A 19,691-nucleotide genomic window follows, 5' to 3' on the forward strand; every position below is an offset into this window, starting at 1 on the left:
TTGGAGGGGTTTAGTGTAAGCAGGTTTTTATTTATTCATGTGTGAAGGAACCAGGCCTGACCTGAAATACCTGTGAGATATCTCAATGACCTGATGTTTTCAGATGGAGACGTCACTGGTCTTTACCTTAACTTTTTCAGGTTTGAAATGGTGAAGGAATCTTGGGGTGGAAAGGTAAACTAATGTTATCAGTTAGTTTGTCCTGATGCTGGCTATGATGTCTTTTTTACTGCCATTGGTGTTATAGATTGGATTATTTCTTAATTATAAGATCTTTCACCAGCATCAGTTATGGCTCATGTTACTATTTTCTGATCTCTCTAGTCAACAGCTCCTTTGTGGTCCTCACCCTTGGCTTTAGAATTAGCTCCTCCTTCTTTAACTCACACACTATGCAAAGAACTTGATTGTGACTTGAATGATCTTTAACAAATGCATAGTGATCACAAACTTTAAAATGCTTAAAGTATTTTTAAAATAATGATACCTTGTTTCTTGACCACAGCGGCTATTTTGACAGTCCGCATGTTCTTATACTTGCACGGATGAAAAGGAAGCTCCTCATCTAAGCAACGTGCATAGGACATGAATTTCTCTCTTGTGTACCTGGATTTCAGTGACTTTTACAGACATTGCTGTTACCCACTCAGATCTGCTCCATGCCATCAGCAAAGACCAATTTAGAGCAGTTTGTAAAAAACCTGAAACAAGACAAAGAGGAAAAATTATGACAGAAATGGGAGAAATTTTTTTCTTCATGCAACCTTTTGCTTGCATCTATATGTTAAGGATAATAAAGCTAATAATTAAATCATAGTCCAAGAATCTGATAGCACAGATACAACAGAGGTGAATGACATTTATCATTTCATATGGTAATCACAGTAAAGTTTTCTATTACACTTTAAGCATTCAATAGAAGACAATTAAAATGTTCACTCACATACCACTTTAGCTGCAAGCAATACTTCAGCTGAGTAATATCAGAGTGAGTAGAAAAATAGCAGAATGACTGCTCTTAAACAATGTTCCCAATCTGGGATCACAAAAATAAAAGGTCCCCTTCAATTTTCAGGTATGATATACAACAGTATGTGAGCAACTGGGATATTTCAAGCAGGTCTTTATCAGCCCTTAAATCACACCCCCAGAAAAAGCACCCCAGAGGAGTATAGTAAGACCAGAAGATTCTGATACATTCAAGCATTCTGCAGGCAGGAACTAGAACCTGCTCTGCAGATCAGCTAACTAAGAGAGAGAAAAGCTGTCCTTGCCCAGGTGAGGGCTTTCATCTGTGCTGAAAGGTGCTAACTATCCTATTAAACTCTCAGGTTTGGATGTCTTTTATTGGCCTTTAGTTAGCTTCAAACAATTCAATTCTAAGTTAACAGGATGTCCCTGTTCTGAGCTTTTTCTTCCTCCATTGAACGTCTGCAATAAGAGATTTTTAAGGTTACCGCATCAATTTCTGAAACCACATGTATAATGTTTTTTTTTGTGTGAGAAAATCAGGTTTATAACAATCTTCTAGTGGAACACAGAAATCAAGATATGGGAAGTAAAACTCACAGCTGAACTAGGTAAGAAATTTAGTGAGGAACTACAGAGGAACCCTTAATATGCAAAGAGCCTTTGGGAAATAAGCATGGATGCAATTGTAAAGTACAATCGGAATTATTACTCCAATTACATGGGAATGTAATTTATTCACACAATATTTATTTATTTTTTTTTTTCCTTTTTCCCGGTCTTAGCCAAGATCCCTTGAGCTTTATTTCTGCACTCCTCTCTTAGTCTCTAATGGCTTCTTTATCAAGTAAAGGCTAGTTCTAAATATTGGTGCTCTATTTTTTATCCCAAAGTAACATTTCTAAGACAGGTTCTTCCTTCTCTATCTTCATTTAAAAATCTTATGCAGGCCTTCACCATGTTGTAGTAGCTCCGGCAGGCCCTAAAAAACTGAAGTGCTGCATCATCAATATTATGCAAAACAGAGCTACAGGAATCACTTTTCATTCTTACTGCTTTGACTACATCACATACTTTTGTAAACATTATCTTCTCCTCAGTTTGCACTGTATGTCTTGAAAGTAAAGGCAAATCTTTTTCAAAGGTGGTTCTTTACCTCCCTATATGATTAGTTATTCCTTGAGAGTACAGGGGTGTCTACGCTGTTTGTAACAAAATATTTCATGAGTCTCTTTCTTTGTTGGAGGCAGAATGTGAGGAAGACCCATGCTGTGACTTACACAGGGAAGGAAGACAGCTGTCAGATGTGTCTTTAAAGTATTCTTTCTGACATTAAATTATATATATATATTTTATTTTTTTTTAAATAACCTGGTAAATGGTGAAGAGGACTTCCTCTGGTAATAAAGAGTACAATCTCACCCTACTCTTCCTACCTGTCTTTACCCACTTATCTCCTATAAGTTCCATGTGCTCAAATACCAGATGAAACAGAGCCAGGTGACGGAGAGACTGGGCATTTCATGCTTTGGGGCTAATTAACAGATTTGGTTGGCGTACTTGGAGCTTGGATAAGCAAAAATATGTTTTGGAGGTCTGATGGTCAAATTCCATTCAAGAGAAGCTTAAGCGTGTAATTAAACAGCACATTCACTACTGAAGTTTCCATAAAATATATCATTATGCTTTTATGCTCTTCATCAAAATTATCCATGCAGTTTAGTTTTACCAAAAGAGGCCCTTTACTGTAGGGAGAATTCCCCTTGTGTAACAAAGCCCAAAGGGCTTGCTCCATCCCAGTTTTTGTGTTTCTTCCATAGTTTTTCATTTTCCATTCTTCAGAGTTTTCCTCCTTCTTTCACCCCATTGACTTCAAAAGCCTATGTGCTTGAATAGGAAGAGGCTCCTGTTCAAATTGGTATCACAAAGCACAGGTGTTAAGTGGCAGCCTCCACACTATGCAGTAACCTCAGCGCCATGAAGGACGGTATTTCAGCCATTTAGTCCTCTGTGAATCTGGCAACAGAGAAGCTAAGGGCAGCAGGTCAACTAGGACAATACTATAAGTAGCAGTAACAATCTTCCTGTGCTGGGTTTTTTGTTTTTTTTTTTTGTTTTCCATGCTTGAAAGAAAGTAGAGAGGAAGCGCATGAGGAGCTGAAGGGCCAACAGGCTTCCCAAAATGTCCTACAAATGTTTATAAATCAAATGATTATGAAGGAGACTTCAAATCATTGACTCCTCTAGTCCACAGAACAAGGACTGGAATTTTTTCCAAGTTCTAAAAACAACCACCTTGTGTGAACATGGACGATGAGTTCGGATCTCCTACATACCCAGCAAATGTTTTTATCGGTAAGTTGCTCTTTTAAATATGATAAAAAGGAAGGATGTCATAAATGACACTTGTTTTCATCAATACTTAGAAAGAGTGACACCCGCATGCTTACAGATGTTGTTATAAAACATAACAGGGCTAAGTTGTAGTTTGAAGTTGTGAATCCTGATCTGCCCCATGTACGTTATTTTACAGAGTAATGTGCTTTAACGCCAAAGACAGGAAAATAAAAATCCCCCCAAAATAAAGGAAGAAACCCCATCATATATGCCCTTCTTTGAAGAAGTACATACCAACCAGTCTACATGGCTGTCTGCTGAACATGCTTGCTCTCATGAGTGCTTTCTGAGCTGCTTAGTTTTCCTTTGCTTGCCTAACTCAAAACTCAGATTTGTTGCAATTTGTTGTGCCTAAGTGGATGATGGATCTTGCCCTTAGCTGCAGAGTGATTGTTAGGACACCGCTCTAATGGTTTGTGTGTTGAAGATAAATTAAGTCGGGATAAGGATCTGAAGTGCCCAAGATAACTGACAAAAAGCCACTTAGAATAATGGCATAAGTGGAGGGAAAGAGTTGGTTTGTCTCTTTTAACCCATGTGTTGCACTGAAAGGCCAAGCTCCAGCAACAAACTCTGGCTTGGCACCAGCACTTTCTTTGCACTTGTTTTTGCAATGTCTGTGTTGGCAGTTCTTCTCACCTATTTGCCTTCTACCATTCATGTGCATCCCTTCTGCATTTACATTTTCCACAATACAGTGTCAAAACCACTGTGAAACCACCACCGCAGCACCACTGAGCCTTGAACCCACTTGGGGTGGTCGCTCCCCTCCCCTCCCATGCCCTTTTAAAGCAGATGGACAGATGGATTTCATGGACAGTATGTGTAGGAAGTGTAAGCAAATACTGAAATATTTATTGCAAGAATGAAGTTTGTGCAGTTGATAACTGTGTCTCATCCTCAAACTAGGATGATCTTTCGAGGTCCCTTCCAATCTCTAACATACTGTGATACTGTGATACTGTGAACTTGATTTCAAAGTAACACTCTGGAAGTATTAGATATTGGGAAGAAGTTCTTCACTGTGAGGGTGGTAAGACACTGGCACAGGCTGCCCAGAGAAGTTGTGGCTGCCCGATCCCTGGCAGTGTTCAAGGCCAGGTTGGACAGGGCTTTGAGCAACCTGGTCTAGTGGAAGGTGTCCCTGCCCATGGCATGGGGCTGGAACTTTAAGATCCTTTCCAACCCAAAGCTTTCTATGAAATGCTATGAGAAGCTCCCATTTTTAACCGTTTTCTGGCACTCATTTATTCACAACACCCACGTCCTCCGAGACCCCGCGTCCCGCCTCCGCACCCCTTCTCCACCCTCGGGCCGCGCAGGACAGGCGAGGGCTGCGCAGTGAGTTTGCTCGAGCACGAGGGGCCCAACGGATAGCCACGCGGCCGCCTTCCCGCCCTTTCTAACGGCCGGAGAGGAGCCGTTGGATGGGGGAACACGACGCGCCACTCCCCCGACAGGATCCCGCCCTGGTGTCCTTTATGTAGGGAGTTGGCGTGAGGGGATAATCGCCGCGAAGCAGCGGCAGCAACTGCATGCGGGAACCGTGTGCGTGAGGCAGGGGAAGCAGACGTGATTACTTCAGAATTTATTTAAGGAGCGGTGGAAACCACTGCAGCGCCTTCCAGGGGAAGTCCCCGCCAACGAGCAGCGCGCCCAGCCTGGGAGCGCCCGTGCCCGTTCCCCCTTACCGCCTCGCTCGCCCGCTGCCGCCTTCCCCGGCTTTGGACCCGAGGAAAGGGCGCTTGCCATCGCCTGCCGTAATAGTAATTACACGCCTGGACTATTCAGATTATATCAGAGTTTAGCACTGCTTTGTCATGGTCAGATTACAGGAGATGATACGTTTTATTACACTGTATACTTGATAAGATGTACTGGCGTTTGCCTGAACTCGTTTGAATTACAGAATATAGCATCTTGTTGCTCTCGTGCTGTTTTCAACACGGGCATCACCGAGTTTCCAGCCAAGGGTAGAGCAGTCCTTGGCCCCGGGCGTCGGTGGCGCTGCCCCCCAGGCAGGGGCTCGATGCGCGGAGTGGACCGAGCGCATCTGCTGTGAGTGACCGGCCGGGGCTCTTCCAGCTCTCACTGCCGCGGCTCTTGCTCTGTACCGCTGAGACCAGGCTGCGTACGGTGCCTGCCGAACAGCGGTGAGCTGCGGGTAGAGGATTTCTTTCTGTAAAGCAGAAAACAGCCTTTGCTTTTGATCATGCAGGCAGTCGTGCGCGCGTGTGGACTTCAGTCACGCAGAGGCATAATTAGGCTGGAAGGTACTGAAGAACCAGAGAAGTCAAGCAGCGTTCAGTTAAGCTTTAACAAAAGATGAGAAATAAAGGGAAGATGCTTTCGCCCTGGCCCCTCCCTCCTGTAATCGCTTGCCTCCAGCTGCAAAGATGCTGTTGCTCTAAAGGGGCTGCTGGAGCTTTAAGAGGCGTTCCCCCCCCCCGCTCCCGACAATGGTCTGAGCCGAGCTCTGCTTCCAAAGCAAAATTTGTAATATGCCATTTTTCCCATGGATGCTTCTCCTCTTGGCTGCTGACGAAGTGACTGAAGAAAATGCTGAGGTGCCAAGCAGCCAGTCTTGCCGGAGGACGTGTGCGGGGGTTTGGGATTTCTCGGAGCAACGCCTGTGTCACCATTTCTAGGAAGATGGTCCAGGAGTGCTCGGCTGTGTGAGTCCCCCCCTCGAAGCCGGTGGAGACTGCGGTTGTTATTGATCAAGTGAAATAGCAGACGCCGAAATAAAAGCCACTAGGTACTGAACCTTCTATTTCTGAGTTAAGACATTCTCTCCTTAGCTCTGCTACCCTCCGGGAGGTGAGATGCAAAAACAAAATCTTGCAGTCTGCTGCTTGCTGTAGTACATGTATGGTATTTCAATGCATTTCTGTAATGGAAGTTGGGGAATTTAAGACTAAAAATTGTGAAGTCAACTTCTCATTTATTTTTTGTGGTTGAGGGAGATGTGAGGCTGGAGGGATAACGTAAAGTACAAAGAGTCAGAATTAGTCCTTTTTTAAGGTACTGTGTTGATCACCCCTCCTGTGTGGAAGGAGTGCAGGATGCTTCTGTTAAAGGTGATATCATAGTTTAGTGGAGGCTGGCAGGTAAGGAGTTAACTAGGAGGAGGAATAGCATGTAATGCAACTCAGACAATAGGAAGGATTTTCCTTATGGAATTGCACTGTGCTGCCTAAGTGATCTTGATGAGAACATCTGAAAAGACATAATTGCAGTAAGAACTGGTTTTGTCAGCCACTATGTTTATTTAATGATTTGGGAAAAGAATAGTTTGTAAATGCAAAATACCCAAAATGATCCAATGAAATGAGTTTTCCAGCTGATGTCACTGTGGACAGGCTAGAACGTATGGTAGTTAGATATCTACTTCTTGCAGTAAAATTGCAAGTAACTTGAAATGACTCCTCAAGATTGGTATGCAAATCAACATTTGACTATAGAGAAAAGAAGGTTTTAAAACCAGTTATGGACAGAAAGGTGAGGGAGTAAAATTAGATTCACATCTAAGGTGGTAGCCTTCAAGGTGAGCAAAATGAATGCTTGTCTAACAGCCATTGTCACGCAGAAGCCAAGTAGTATTCTGTCTTCTCATTCCCAGAGCTTGCCCAAGTAAAAGAAGTTCAGCTGGTAAATTATACCTAGGATACATGAAATTGCAGAGGTGTTCATTAGAACATTTGCTTTAAAAAATAAATAATTCCAAGACTCTTGAACAATTGAGATAACAGGAGATGCCATACAGGGTGGGGTCTGATGAGAAGAAAGATACAACTTTTTAATTTTCCATCTTTATATAGCATATGTACCGGAGAAATTTCAAGTAGTTTTAGAAAAAGTGTTGAAAATGGACTTTTGCAGCCAGTCTATAAATGATTATCAGGATCTGTAAGACAGAATTGCTATCAATTTTGGTGTTAATGGAGGAGTTCCTGAAAACGAGCTTTATGTAACTCAGTTTTGACTAAGAGTAAGCATATTCTGTGTCCTTTGTTTCATTTTTTATTCGTTCACTCACCTGGATATCTAAACTAAGCTGCAGAATTTCTAATTGAGCTAATATTGAGTTCAGTCTTGATGGAGACACAGCTAATGCTATAGATTTGCTGTGACATTTTTCATATGACCTAAAAGATCTTTTGTGCAATGAGAATGAGCCACATTCTTTCCCCCTCTCATAGAAAAGATAACTTAAATAGTCATTGCTTTTTTCCAGTTAAATGTTGTGTGCTTAGAGGGGAAACCTGTTTGTGATTTCTCTTAATATTGTAGGCAATGGTCACATAACATCCCGTGTACTACCTAGTCATGCATAACACACATTTGTGATTTTTATCCCCCTGTTTGGAGGTAGTAAAATGACAAGAGGTTGATGGTTTGCCTGTGTTACTGACTTTTTGCAACCATCTGCCCTGATTCAAACCTACTTATATCCATGACAGAATTTGCATGAATTCAAGCAGTTGTTGGATTAGGCTCCATGCAAGTGATTGGAGAAAACACTGATCTAGGAACCAATCAACCTGGAACAGATTTTGCAGTAGATCATGTACAAGATAGGCAACAGATAAGGAAGAGAATGTATTTAGAGAGCTTTAATGTGCTGCTTCGCAGACTGCCATTGTGTGTGGCTGTTATACCTGAGCACTTCAGGTCTAGAACTACTATAAAAATAAGTGCTTAGGCTTTGCTTCAAATTAGAAGAATTCCAAAGTTATTACATTGCCTAAAAGTCTTTTCCTAGGGAGCAGGTATGTGCTACATAAAAAGTTGCTGCATTTTAAGAGAAACAGTAATTTGGCAGTATCCTACTTCCCCTTCAGAACTTCTCAGAAGGTTTGTGGTAGTTGTAAGGTGCCACACAAGTTCAGTGTCCATTACAGTCCTTGAAAGTTTTGGGCACTTAGTGTGCTCCCTGAGCAAGGGAATTGTAAGGTTTGCTCTATGACTTCTGATGAATCCAAAAAACAGTGTTTGTGTATTAACTGTAAGATGCTGATGACTTACAGTAAATGCATTTTTCTTTGAGAGATTGCTTTACTTACATTCAGAGTACTGAGTAAAGTGGTAAATTTCTTCCTTCAGAGATACTAATTCAATACCAATGGAGGTTTTGTTTTTCAAGAAAGAGAAACACATTTAAAAAGTCTTGAGATCAGTCAAGCATAGCTCTAATTAAGTTGTATTGCTACAGAGCATCCGCTGCCTTCTGGCAAAGGAACATAAGTTTTATCTTTTATTCTTTTGAATAAAGAGGTATTAATGAAGCATATGTCACCTTTTTAAGCACTTTCCCTCTACTCGTTCCTCTTCTTTGCAGTCCTGGCAGTATAAGAAGTATTGTACACGAGGTCTTGTTCTTTTACCATGGACTTCCGTGGTCTTGAAGGTATGCAACAGAGGTGTTTAATCCACCCCTTGTGGTTCCTAACACCAATGGAAAAAAATGCCAGTGCCCTCAGTGTTCTTTCTTGGGTGTCTGTGTTCCCTCATACATAACTTTGCGTGCCTTCAGTCATATCCGGACAGAGCAAGATGGCTACCACTTGGTGGTGGCTTGCTGCCATTGTAGTTATATGACCTGTTCCTCACTCCTGAGGACAGGTATGTTTAATGAAGGTCTTAATTGCCTGTTCCCTCTCCACTTCCATTCTTCCCTCAACTCCTTTCCTGACTCAGTTTTGTGGGGGTACCAGTCTGCATTTCTCCTCCAGTGGCACAGAGCTGCGTGATTTACTAGATGCATGATTGGACGCCACTGGTATAATCAAGTAGGATTTGAGTATCAGATTAAGAAACCAAATTGGATGCCTGAAGTATACCTACTTCATCTTTTCTTCTTTCTTTCATGTGACCAGGGTCTTGGTAAAGAAATCCTTAGTAAATTACTTCAGTGGTAATTTACTGGGTCTCTGCAAATCTGACTCCAGATAGCTGCGTACAGATTTCTGAGTTTACTCAGTTCAGTATTAGGTACCTTTCAAGAAGAAGCCAAGTCTGTGTTTCTTGGTAGTTGGGTTTGTTTGGGGGTTTATATTTGTTTTTTTTTCTGTGACTATGATGTTAGGAAAGCTTTTTCTTTTTTTTTTTTTTTTTTTTCAGTTCTTGATAAGAACATGATGTGTTCTTGTTTTTATTTCTCATAAACACATTAATAGCATGGTCAGAGAACTTCCTAAATGTACCAAGCACCTCAGGGCTTTATGTATGTTATAAACATTGACTTGATAACAGATGATGACCACTGAGGAAGTTCAGTGTTGGGATTTGGCGGGGGGGGGGGGGGGGGGGGGGGGGGGGGGGGGGGGGGGGGGGGGGGGGAGGAGTATTTATTTATATTTACTGATTTTTCCCTTTAGATTCTAGAAGGAGCATATACCACTTGACTACTGTCATACTGTACATATGTATTCTCCTGCCAAGCTAGGCTTCATTAGCTTTTCAGTCTTTATTCTAAAAATAGTTTTTTCATTATTTTTCATTATTTGCTTTACTGTCATTCACTGGGTAGGTGAAAAAATATAAAGCATTAAAATCTTTCTTCAATCCTTCAATCCTTTTTTTTTGTTTAAACCATTTGAATGATAAGCAAGAATATGGGAGGCCATAAAAGTTGAGTTACAAGACTTTTAAAACTTAAATATTAAATGTTTTATGGCTTCTGATGTATCTAAAAATCAGTGTTTATATATTAACTGTAAAGAGCTGGTGCCTTAAAGTAAATGCATTTTTCTTTGAGAGATTGCTTTGCTTGCATTCAGAATACTGAGTAAAGTGGTAAACTTTTTTTTTGGGAGGTGTCATTTTGACATCCAATATAACATTTTAGGTTTGGGGGTGTTTTTTTTATGGGTGTGTGTGTATTTTCTGACAAAGAGTAATTGCCTACATTTCAAAAAATAACCACATATGTTCTTTAAATTTGGATGTCTAAAAAGTACATATTTTCATTCCTCTCCTCATGTGATTATGTTTTCATATTTCTCTAGTTTGTGGGTTTTTTTGGGGGGGGGGGGGGGGGGGGCTGTTTCTTATTTTTTTTAATGTCATTTGGAGATTAGGATATTTAGTGTAAATAGCAGTATCTGAAAATGTGTCCATAGTTGTAATCAGGTATAACTGATGTTTATGTTTTAATCATGATTTTCTTTACTTTGTCAAAGTTTTCCAAGTATACAGATCCCACTCACCTCCACAAGGTAAAGATAGGCCATTCTACTAAAATAAAGTTTTTCTTTTTTTTTTCTTTTTACTTTTTTTTTTGTGTGTGTTTGTTGTTTTTCTTTTTTGTTATTTTTTGCTTTTTTTGTTTTGTTGTTGTCGTTCATTTATTTCCTTATTTATGTACACAATGAAATGAACCACAATTTTTTTTTGTTTTTAATTCCAAATTTCTCTCCAGCTTTATTTAAATAGATATTAAATTTCAGAATCTCCATGGTAAATGAGTGAATTCTTTAAACTTAAAGCTTTCTCCAGACACATGAAATTATTCCGTGTAGAAGGGACCTTTGGAGGTCATCTGTACCAACCGATTGCCCAATGCTGGGCCAACTGCAAAATAAGATCAGGCTACTCAGTGCAGGTTTGGAAAATAAAGTTTTAGCAATCAGTGTAAATTTCTGAAGTGTAAGGCAGGTATTTATATACTCCAATTTCCTTTATATTTTGTCACATTATCTGAAAATTACAAGAGAAGTAATTTTGCAATATAGATTTGTGGCAATACAATTCAAGCTTTTTGTTGTAAACTTCAGAGGAGGGATTCTGATGATTCATACACCTTTGTCTTCACTTGTTCTTCCTTTACTGTCTGCTCTGAGTTATTTTTCACTAATAGGATTCATCAAAGCTACATAACTGTAATTGCCTTGTAGCACTTGATAGGAAGACGCTGATTAGTGAAAGGAATACTGCCCTGGGATAACAAAAAACATAGGAGCTGGTATGTGCAGACCAAATGGAGAGATTAAAATGTATGCACAGACATATTTTTACATCTGAAATTCAGTGTGCACATGGAGTTGAATGAGGAACTAACAACCTAATTCACTGTATAAAACCAATTCAGAAGAGAAGAGGGCCAGGAAACTTCCTCCTGATGTTTGATCTTTTGGGGCTGTCTCTGGTTACATAGTTATATATAGTGATCAGTTGTATGACAGGGGAGCAGGATCTCAAACCTATTGGCTGATATACAGAATTAGGAAACATGGAATATTCGGATTTCAGTTTATGACTGTATTTGGTCTATCCAAAAGTTACAGTTCAGAAAATCAAGTCCTGTAAGCCGAGCCATTGAAGTGGTAAGAATGGAGAACAAGGAGGAAGTTTAAAGATGGCCCATTAGTTATCCTGGTGAGTTCTGAGTAGAACTGATGCCTACATGAATTAATAAGAACTCTGTATCTGAGACAAATACCTGATACATATGCATGGATCTGTTATTCCTGAACTATATATATATATATGTATATCCAGTAAGTTCAGGATGAATCTGATCTCTCTGTATGAAAATTGATTCATGCATATATAGTGAAACATATCTGAGATGTATCAAAAGTTCTGTAAGCTCACAGATCAGCCACAAAAACGCGTGTGCCATTGTGGGTCTAAAATGTAATAGAAGTGGGCTTGCCAGTAGCCTTATCCTGAACCTTTGAGAACTGCAGCATTGCATGTGGCTGCATTTCCCCTAAATACAATTGAAAAAGGCATTTTTCACAGAAGGAATGACTTATTCTGGTTATTTTACCAGAGAGATCACTTTCAGTATCTAATGGTTGAAATCCTTCCTGTATTAAGTACATTTTAGCTTAACACAGATTTATGATCCGCTATTAGTAGGGCAAGATTCCTTCACATTTCGGTGCATGAAATTTTGCAGTTGATTATATTATGAAACCAGAGTAAAAATTGCCAGAGTTTTGGTGGGTTTTAATCATCAAAGTGAGGCTTAAAATTCAGACTTACATAGAAAAATTAGAATGCTTTCTTTCCTCATTGGAAATTTAAGACTAAAATTACTCATGGTATGACCACATTAGCAGTCAGACCCAAATGTCATAGCAATACTATCTCTATTTTATGTTTTAATGAAGATTCTTCAGGTCTTTCGATCTGCATTGTGCTTAGTTCTCTAGGTGCTGTTGGTGTGTTCAAACTTAAGTTCCTTACAGCTACAGTTAAACTGGAAGCTTAACTGTAATGGCCTGACCCTGTGCGTGAACCACATCATCATGTGGTTAACCAAGGATTGTCTAATACCTGCACACGCCACCAGAAGCCTCTGGAAACTTCAAGAACTCTTATAACTCCCTGACATGATTCGCTTCCTATAGAAAGATCCAAATGCAAATGTGCCCTCCTATTTGTCCTCAGCTGCATGTCTTCAACTACTAAATTGTGATTGGGCTGTTTGATGATACTTTTTGTCTATTTTTGTTGGTTTGAAGTCCATGCTCTGTTTTACCTGCCTTTGCTTTTGTTGCAGCCCTTCTGAAATAACCTCCATTTTCTCCTTTTTTTTTTTTCTTCGTCCTTCTAAGTTTCTTAAATATTCTCAGTATTTTGATTCCTTTCTGCTATCAAGCAGAAAACTGATAAAGGGTGCAATAAGGTCCTGGGGAAATGGCTCTATTCTTGAACATATGCTGGAAGAAGGCCATCATTTCTTGGGAATAGTGTTAAATGGTGGCAGCCTTGGGACACTGAAGGCATCCCATCTGCTGGCCGGCATGACTAATAAATGCCAGATAAAGTGGTGTGGTTGTTTTTTGTTTTTTGTTTGTTTGTTTGTTTTCTTGTTGTTGTTTGGTGTTTTTGTTTGTTTGTTTGTTTTTTAAAAAGGGAGAAACATGTAAAAGAATGCTTTTCTAAGGGCAAGAAGACACAAATCATAGTAATGATACACGGATTGACTCCACAGCTCATTGGAGTTGTCAAGTAGGTTTGCTTTACTCAGCGCTGAGGCGCATGGGGATTTCTCCTCCAATTGCATGTGACACCCCCTTTGCCACTCAGTTCGTTTATAATACATATAATGATTACCTAAACATGAGATTGCTTCACACCTAATACATATGCAAAACCTATTCCCATCTAGTATTATAATTAGTTTTCTGGCATTCATCCCATTGGTGTGCCTGCGCAGTGCCTCCTGGTGGTGGTCGTTAGGGAGTCGTGAGGATGAAGGCCTGTAGTTCCTCTTCATCACCGTGAGTAACCTCTTGCTTTCACGCAGACTCAATAGGGTTTCGGCTCCTGTCCAAACCTCAGGTTAGGTACCAGCCGGTTTTATGTATCTTAAAGCAGAAACTTGTCAGGTTTGTAAATTTTGTTACTCTGGCTATCTTTTGTTCCTTTTCTTTCTAAAGATACTATTTGAACAAGAATGTCTTAAATATTAAGCTATGAATCTTTCCTACTACAATTCTGCCTAGCAGCTGTAACTCCTACAATTCTGCTTCACCATTCTATCAACTTTGACTCCTATGGTTCTGCTTCACCAAGCACAGCGACTGCTTAAGCAAGCAGGCACAATGTTAACCCTTTATTTCCCAGTATCAGTAAATTGGAAGAGCATGGCATATATGTCTTTCACAAAGACCTGTAAGAAATCTTTCTTTGGGAGCCCCACAGTATACCTGCAGTTGCTTGAAATTTCGTTGTCTTCTGAATTGATGACCCAGGAATACCCTGAGAAGCTGAGTTCCCTTCAAGGTTGTTCTGGGGGCCTTGTTGTCTCCCACAAAATATGCATGTGAGGACATGGCTCAGGATTCTCTTTTCACCTGCTCCTCATTGTTGCAAGTGTCAGCACAGCCCTTTCTGGTGTGACCTACCAGCATTTCTGATCTGGCCCAGGTTAGCATACTGCTTTTCTGTATTTGTCTCCAAGCTGAGGGTGGGGAAAGGGAGAGGACGTATATGGTTCCAACTGAAAAATGGCAATGATCTCCAAATTGCTTGAAGGCAGTGTACATCACCAGTCTGACTGCAAGAGCTCCTGTATCTTATAAAGGTTCTCCTGGGGCTGTGAGCTATGGGAGAAAACTTCCAGTAGAAACTGCCTACATCTGGAACTCCACCCACTTTCCCTGCCCTCCATGATCTTACTGATAGCAGAAGTTTATTACTTGTGTCATGTCATGGTAATGCAGCCCAGTCTTCCAAGGTAACCACACTGCGTGGTCCACTGCCCTCCCAGAATGCAGCAGCTGAGAGGAAGAAGGTGTGGCAACAGTGCCATGAGCATTCAACCCATGGATTCCATTGCTGCCCTACAGCCACTTACATATATATGATTTCCTGCATCTCCATAATGGCTATAGGAGGAGATTTTCTTTCTAGTTTAAATACAAAGAGTTGACATAGCAACAGCTGTTCACACAGAGGTTGCCCTGCCTGTTCATACACACATACCAGCATGTGTGAAAAATTGCACCACTCACTCTGCTGCTGCCTGTGAGCAGTCACAGTGTATGCTGTGCCATTCAGACCATGTGATTTGCTGTGCAGGACATTGGAGGTAATTTCTTGAGTGATGGAGGTTCATCAATGAGAATCCCCTGGAGCAGGAAGTGTACTCCATGAGATGTTGATGATTATGAGGCAGGAAGGGTTCAATGACAATCTGAATTGTTTCCTTTGGTCTTGAAGAATGGCCACCTTGGTCTCTGGCCACCTGCTGCATATGGAAAAGTTATGATTGAACTGGGCTAGTGACAGATGGCCTTGGATGTTTTAGTTGTCCCTTTGCTTTCTGTTGCCTTGACCATCCCAAACTGGTTAGCCACAAGACCTGGGTGGAGATGCTCCACAGGGTGATGGCTGTTTGCTGAGTGAAATATGTTCCCACAACACTGTGAGAGGTTTGTGGAGGCAAGACAGTGGCTCGTCCCTGCTGGTAGTCCCACATATCATGGCATGTGTGGACAGTGGACAAAGTCGTTACATCAGCAGGAACTTCCCAAAAGCTCTTCTGCTTCTATAGGAAATTGAAGTATAGGATGGTGGGTACTCATTTATTCAAACTATTCTGTTGGTCCAGCTGCAGAGTTTAGTCACTGTCCCTATCTGTGGTGCCTCACAGTACACAGTGTCTATACTCCAAAGAGGAAGTGGTAGCTACCACGAAGGTCAGTTGGTAATGGCACAGATATTTTTCAACTTGAAGGTTTTTTTGGCGATGAAGGTGCTGATGTGTTAACATCTCAATATGAAAGGACATTATGGTGCTTCCTAGTGAGGCCTGTAGTTTAGAAGAGGCAAAAGTTAGTGGAACAGAAAGTTTTGAACCTCATGAGTAATGGAGATATGCAGCATTGAATCAGATAATCCTGAGTAAATATACCTGACCTAAATATATTAGAGACGTGTGGACTTACCAGTATCTATCACTTTAAGCTATTAACTGTTTCTCTCTTGCACCTAATTAATTACTAAATGGGTAATAGCTGCAAACAACTTTTATTTTTCATCCAGTCCAGACATTTTAAAAGCAGGATCAAGACCTATCTAAAACCTCAGAAACTAAGCTATTACCTGTGAAGGTTATGCAGTAGTAGCTGATAATTCATGCTGAAATACCAGTGTTTGGTAGTTTTGATAGCTTTGCTAGTTATCACATTTGCCAAAAAAGTGAAAATTAAGGATGCATGAACATGCAGAATATGATCAAGGTAAATCTAAGCAGCAAGCAGTGTTAGCACAAGGGTTGCTTGTGGCTTAGTGATAATAGGAGGAGTTGGTTTTAATGAATTAACAAGTGTCTTAGGTCTTTTGTTCCCTGGTGTATGGCCTGTCTTTCAGTGACATTCTGTAACAGCTAGATCTTCCGTTTTTCATAAATGCCACATTCACAAGTTCCATTTTCCTACTTTGGAAAGCAGATCAGATTTAAGAAAATGTAGAGCTAATCCATCATAGTAGTGAGACTAAAATGGTGAGAATGTTACATGATGACACATTTAACAGTGAAAACGTGTCAACCACGTGTCTTGTAGACAAAGATCATGTCCAGAAAGTTCACAGCAAACTTCTAAGTAAAATATTTTACTTTGATCCCACTTGTTGAGATAAAAGTCTTCCAATAGTTACTAAAATAACAGAATATCCAGAAACTAATTCTTAAGTTAATTTAAACTTAAGGTTAATATAACTTAAGCTTAATTTAAACTTACAGTTATGTCTCATGTACTTCTTCAGTCAAACTAGAAAAACTATTTCTAACTCTTTGGATGACTGTCATTGGGTAGATGTCATCTATTATTACATAATCTTTTTTTTTTTTTAATCTGAGCTTTGAGACCTCTCCTATCTTTGGATTTGTTTTTGCTTTGTTGTTTGTTGTTTTTTTTTGTTTGTTTTTGTTTTGGGTTTTTTGTTTGTTTTTTTTTTTTTGGGTGTTTTTTTTTTTTTTTTTTGCTTGGGTTTTTGTTTTGTTTTGTTTTGCTTTCTCCCATTTGCTGGACCCAGTATCTCATAGCATAAGTTTCTCCCCAGGTGTGAACTAGGGTTTGAGATTTAAATAAGCAGCTTTATAATTGAAGAATGGGACTAGGTGGTACTTGCTCTGCTTAGGACTGGTTTTAGGAAAGAAACAACAGTGATTCTGACTCTGGTAATTCAGGGATGGTAATTAGCTGTGATTTTTCAGTTTTTGACCTCTTGCTGAACAAGCTCACTGGAGAATAATTTCCCCCAAGGGTGGGAATAACTACACAGAAAAATAGATTAACCTGGCATTGTTAAGGCAGCATGATACTGGATCAATGGTTAGCCTAAGCTGTACTGTAGAAATGCCTAGAGCAGAACAAAATCTGGCAATTAATGGCAGCTGCTGGCATCAATATCAACAATTCAACAATGACATTAAGAAAGGGGAGAAAATCAATGATAAAGGAGACTAAAATGCAGAGGAAGTCTTTTCTGTCATTTTAAGAGAGCATTATTTGCAAAACTATTAGTTTAAAATATTCCGCTACCCTCCGTCTCCTTCCAGTCATTCTTCTCTCCGCTTAGGAAGCACATTCAAAGTCTTTGCTCTGTTGACTTAGTCAGTGTATTTAATCCCTGTCTATCGACCATCTGATTAACATGGAAAGCACAAAGTTGAAAGAGGAAACAATGCAATAATCTGCTGTGTCCATGTGACAGAGTTAATTCCTCTTATCAAATCCCTTCAAATGTTTTTCTGCTGAAGAACTTTCCCTTGATTTGTGTTTTTTTTTTAAAGAAATGATGTGTGAAGTGATGCCAACGATAAATGAGGACACCCCGATGAGTCAACGGGGGTCCCAAAGCAGCGGCTCGGACTCGGATTCTCACTTTGAGCAGCTGATGGTGAACATGCTGGATGAAAGGGACCGTCTCCTTGATACTCTTCGGGAGACACAGGAAAGCTTGTCACTTGCACAGCAACGCCTACAGGATGTCATCTACGACAGAGATTCTCTCCAGCGACAGCTTAATTCAGCACTGCCTCAGGTATGTAGTTTATAAAGATTTTGGTTTTGGTTCACCAGTTTTCTACTTAATGCTCCTTCAATCGTAATCAGTATTTATTCCTTAAAGCCCAAATTCTGCTCCCATCGAGGTTGGCTGCAGAACTCCTATTGATTTAATAATACCTGGTTTGACCTCTTTGGGTCCTGTCTTCTCTTCAGAGTAGGAGTAATGCTGCTGACTTCAAGGAGACCAAGATGAAAGCCTGTAGCTACTGGTTCTTTTGGCTGTTGCACTAGCATTTACAACAGATGCAGGACCATTTAAATTAAAAATCAAATGCTAGGAATGAAAAAAAAAAGAGGGTGTTTCTAACAAACAGGTAATAAAAGTAGCTTATATAGGTGAAATAAGGTACTACACAAAACCACGTGAGCAAGTGATATTTGTATTCATTAATTTTTAAATAATTACATAAATGTCATTACCTAAAATTACCTTGGTCTTTTTTAGGAACTGCAAAATTAATTACTTAAGTTAAAATCATAATATGATATTTTGTTATTCTATATCAATATTATTCTTTTCACGATACTAGAATGAAAAACATCTTAGTTCAGTCTTGCCAGAGGTTTGAAATATACCATCACTGAAACTACAGTTTTTCTCCATGTTAATTTATTTGCGCCTCTGAACTGCCACTTACTAAAGAATTTGATGGTAGCCATGAGAGCCTGGGCATACTTGTCTTGGCAAAGTTGTAAACCTGTCAAGACAGTGGTTAGAGAAAAAAGAAGACAGATTCAGGTGTGTGATTAGAATAAGGAGATGGTAAGGATGAATCAAATGAGTGAGCAAGTTCTTAATGATAGAAGATGAAAAAGGCACCCACTGGAGTAGGGAACAGAAGCAGTTGCTTAAGGACTAACCCCTGTAGGTTACTGGAATATCTTGGGATAGGGTTGAAAAAGGGAGAGACTTTAATTATTTGAATAATAGAATTACCAGTTTCAGCAATAGCTCCAGCAATAAGAACGACTACACTTGGCTTGGGTAAAGCAGAAAGGAGTAGCAGTGATCTTGGTATACAGTAGAATCAAGGTGTTTTGGGTTTGTTGAGGGTTGTTTTTTTTTGTTTGTTTGTTTTTCTCTAATCTATGGGCAGTTGTGCTTCTATTCCACTGGTGTCTTTTCAGAGTGTAAGAGAATAAATGAAACACAGCATAGATCCTTTATTCAAAGATTTATTGCTAGAAATCTGGAGAAGAGAGGAGGTTCTGCATCTGTGAACCTTCATGGGGTGTGCCACTTAGTACAGAGGCACTCTCAGCCTGTAGTGAGGTATTTCTGATGACCTATAGCAGATGTATAACCCTTAATGTTTCTGTGTCTCACATAAGCAAAACTGCTAAAATGCAGGAGACTAGCTAAGGAAAATAATATTCATCATAAATGTGATACAGAGCCTAAAAGAAATGGAAATTCTAAGGAACTGGATCATTATATTATTTTAATCTTTTTTTTTCTTCTAGTAAATGTTGGTATTGTGTGTTTTTGAATGGTAGCCGAATACCCCCTAAATGTAATTGATTTGTCAGGTGAACACTTTGCACTACCTTATACGATTATTTCAGATGGTATTCATTATGTATCTAAATGGAGATGTGTGTTTCACATGAGAAACTGTCTGACATACTGCTTACACTTTAAAGCAGAACCAGATCTTTTTTCTCATCAATTAGGTTGTCTAGATCTTCATGTAAGTAATTCAATGCTTCTGTAAGCCTGTAACATTCTAGCAATACAGCCTTCCAAGAAAATAACTTCCTTATGACTGCTGTACTATTTAGCTTCCT

General features: G+C 39.8%; 1 protein-coding gene across 5 annotated transcripts in view; it reads left to right on the forward strand.

Moving 5' to 3' along the window:
* The first annotated feature begins 5,806 nt into the window (after window positions 1–5,806).
* PPFIA2 (PTPRF interacting protein alpha 2) overlaps window positions 5,807–19,691 on the forward strand; it is a 313,295-nt gene continuing 299,410 nt past the window's right edge. For 2 of the 5 annotated variants that reach the window (XR_008974938.1, XR_008974940.1), the window contains exons 1-2: window positions 5,808–6,124; window positions 17,627–17,877. Coding sequence is in view for 2 of the 5 variants with exons in the window: in XM_057429558.1 (XP_057285541.1) it covers window positions 17,629–17,877 (249 nt within the window). In the remaining 3 variants the exon portion in view is untranslated. Of the gene's footprint in view, window positions 6,125–17,626; window positions 17,878–19,691 lie in introns of all 5 variants that reach the window. The other 3 variants (XM_057429558.1, XR_008974939.1, XM_057429559.1) reach the window with 3 other exon arrangements.

The sequence above is a fragment of the Pezoporus wallicus genome, unplaced genomic scaffold (genome assembly GCF_028554395.1).
Source record: "Pezoporus wallicus isolate ANWC-B61680 ecotype Strahan unplaced genomic scaffold, APGP_CSIRO_Pwel_v1 contig_5069, whole genome shotgun sequence".
NCBI lineage: Eukaryota > Metazoa > Chordata > Aves > Psittaciformes > Psittacidae > Pezoporus > Pezoporus wallicus.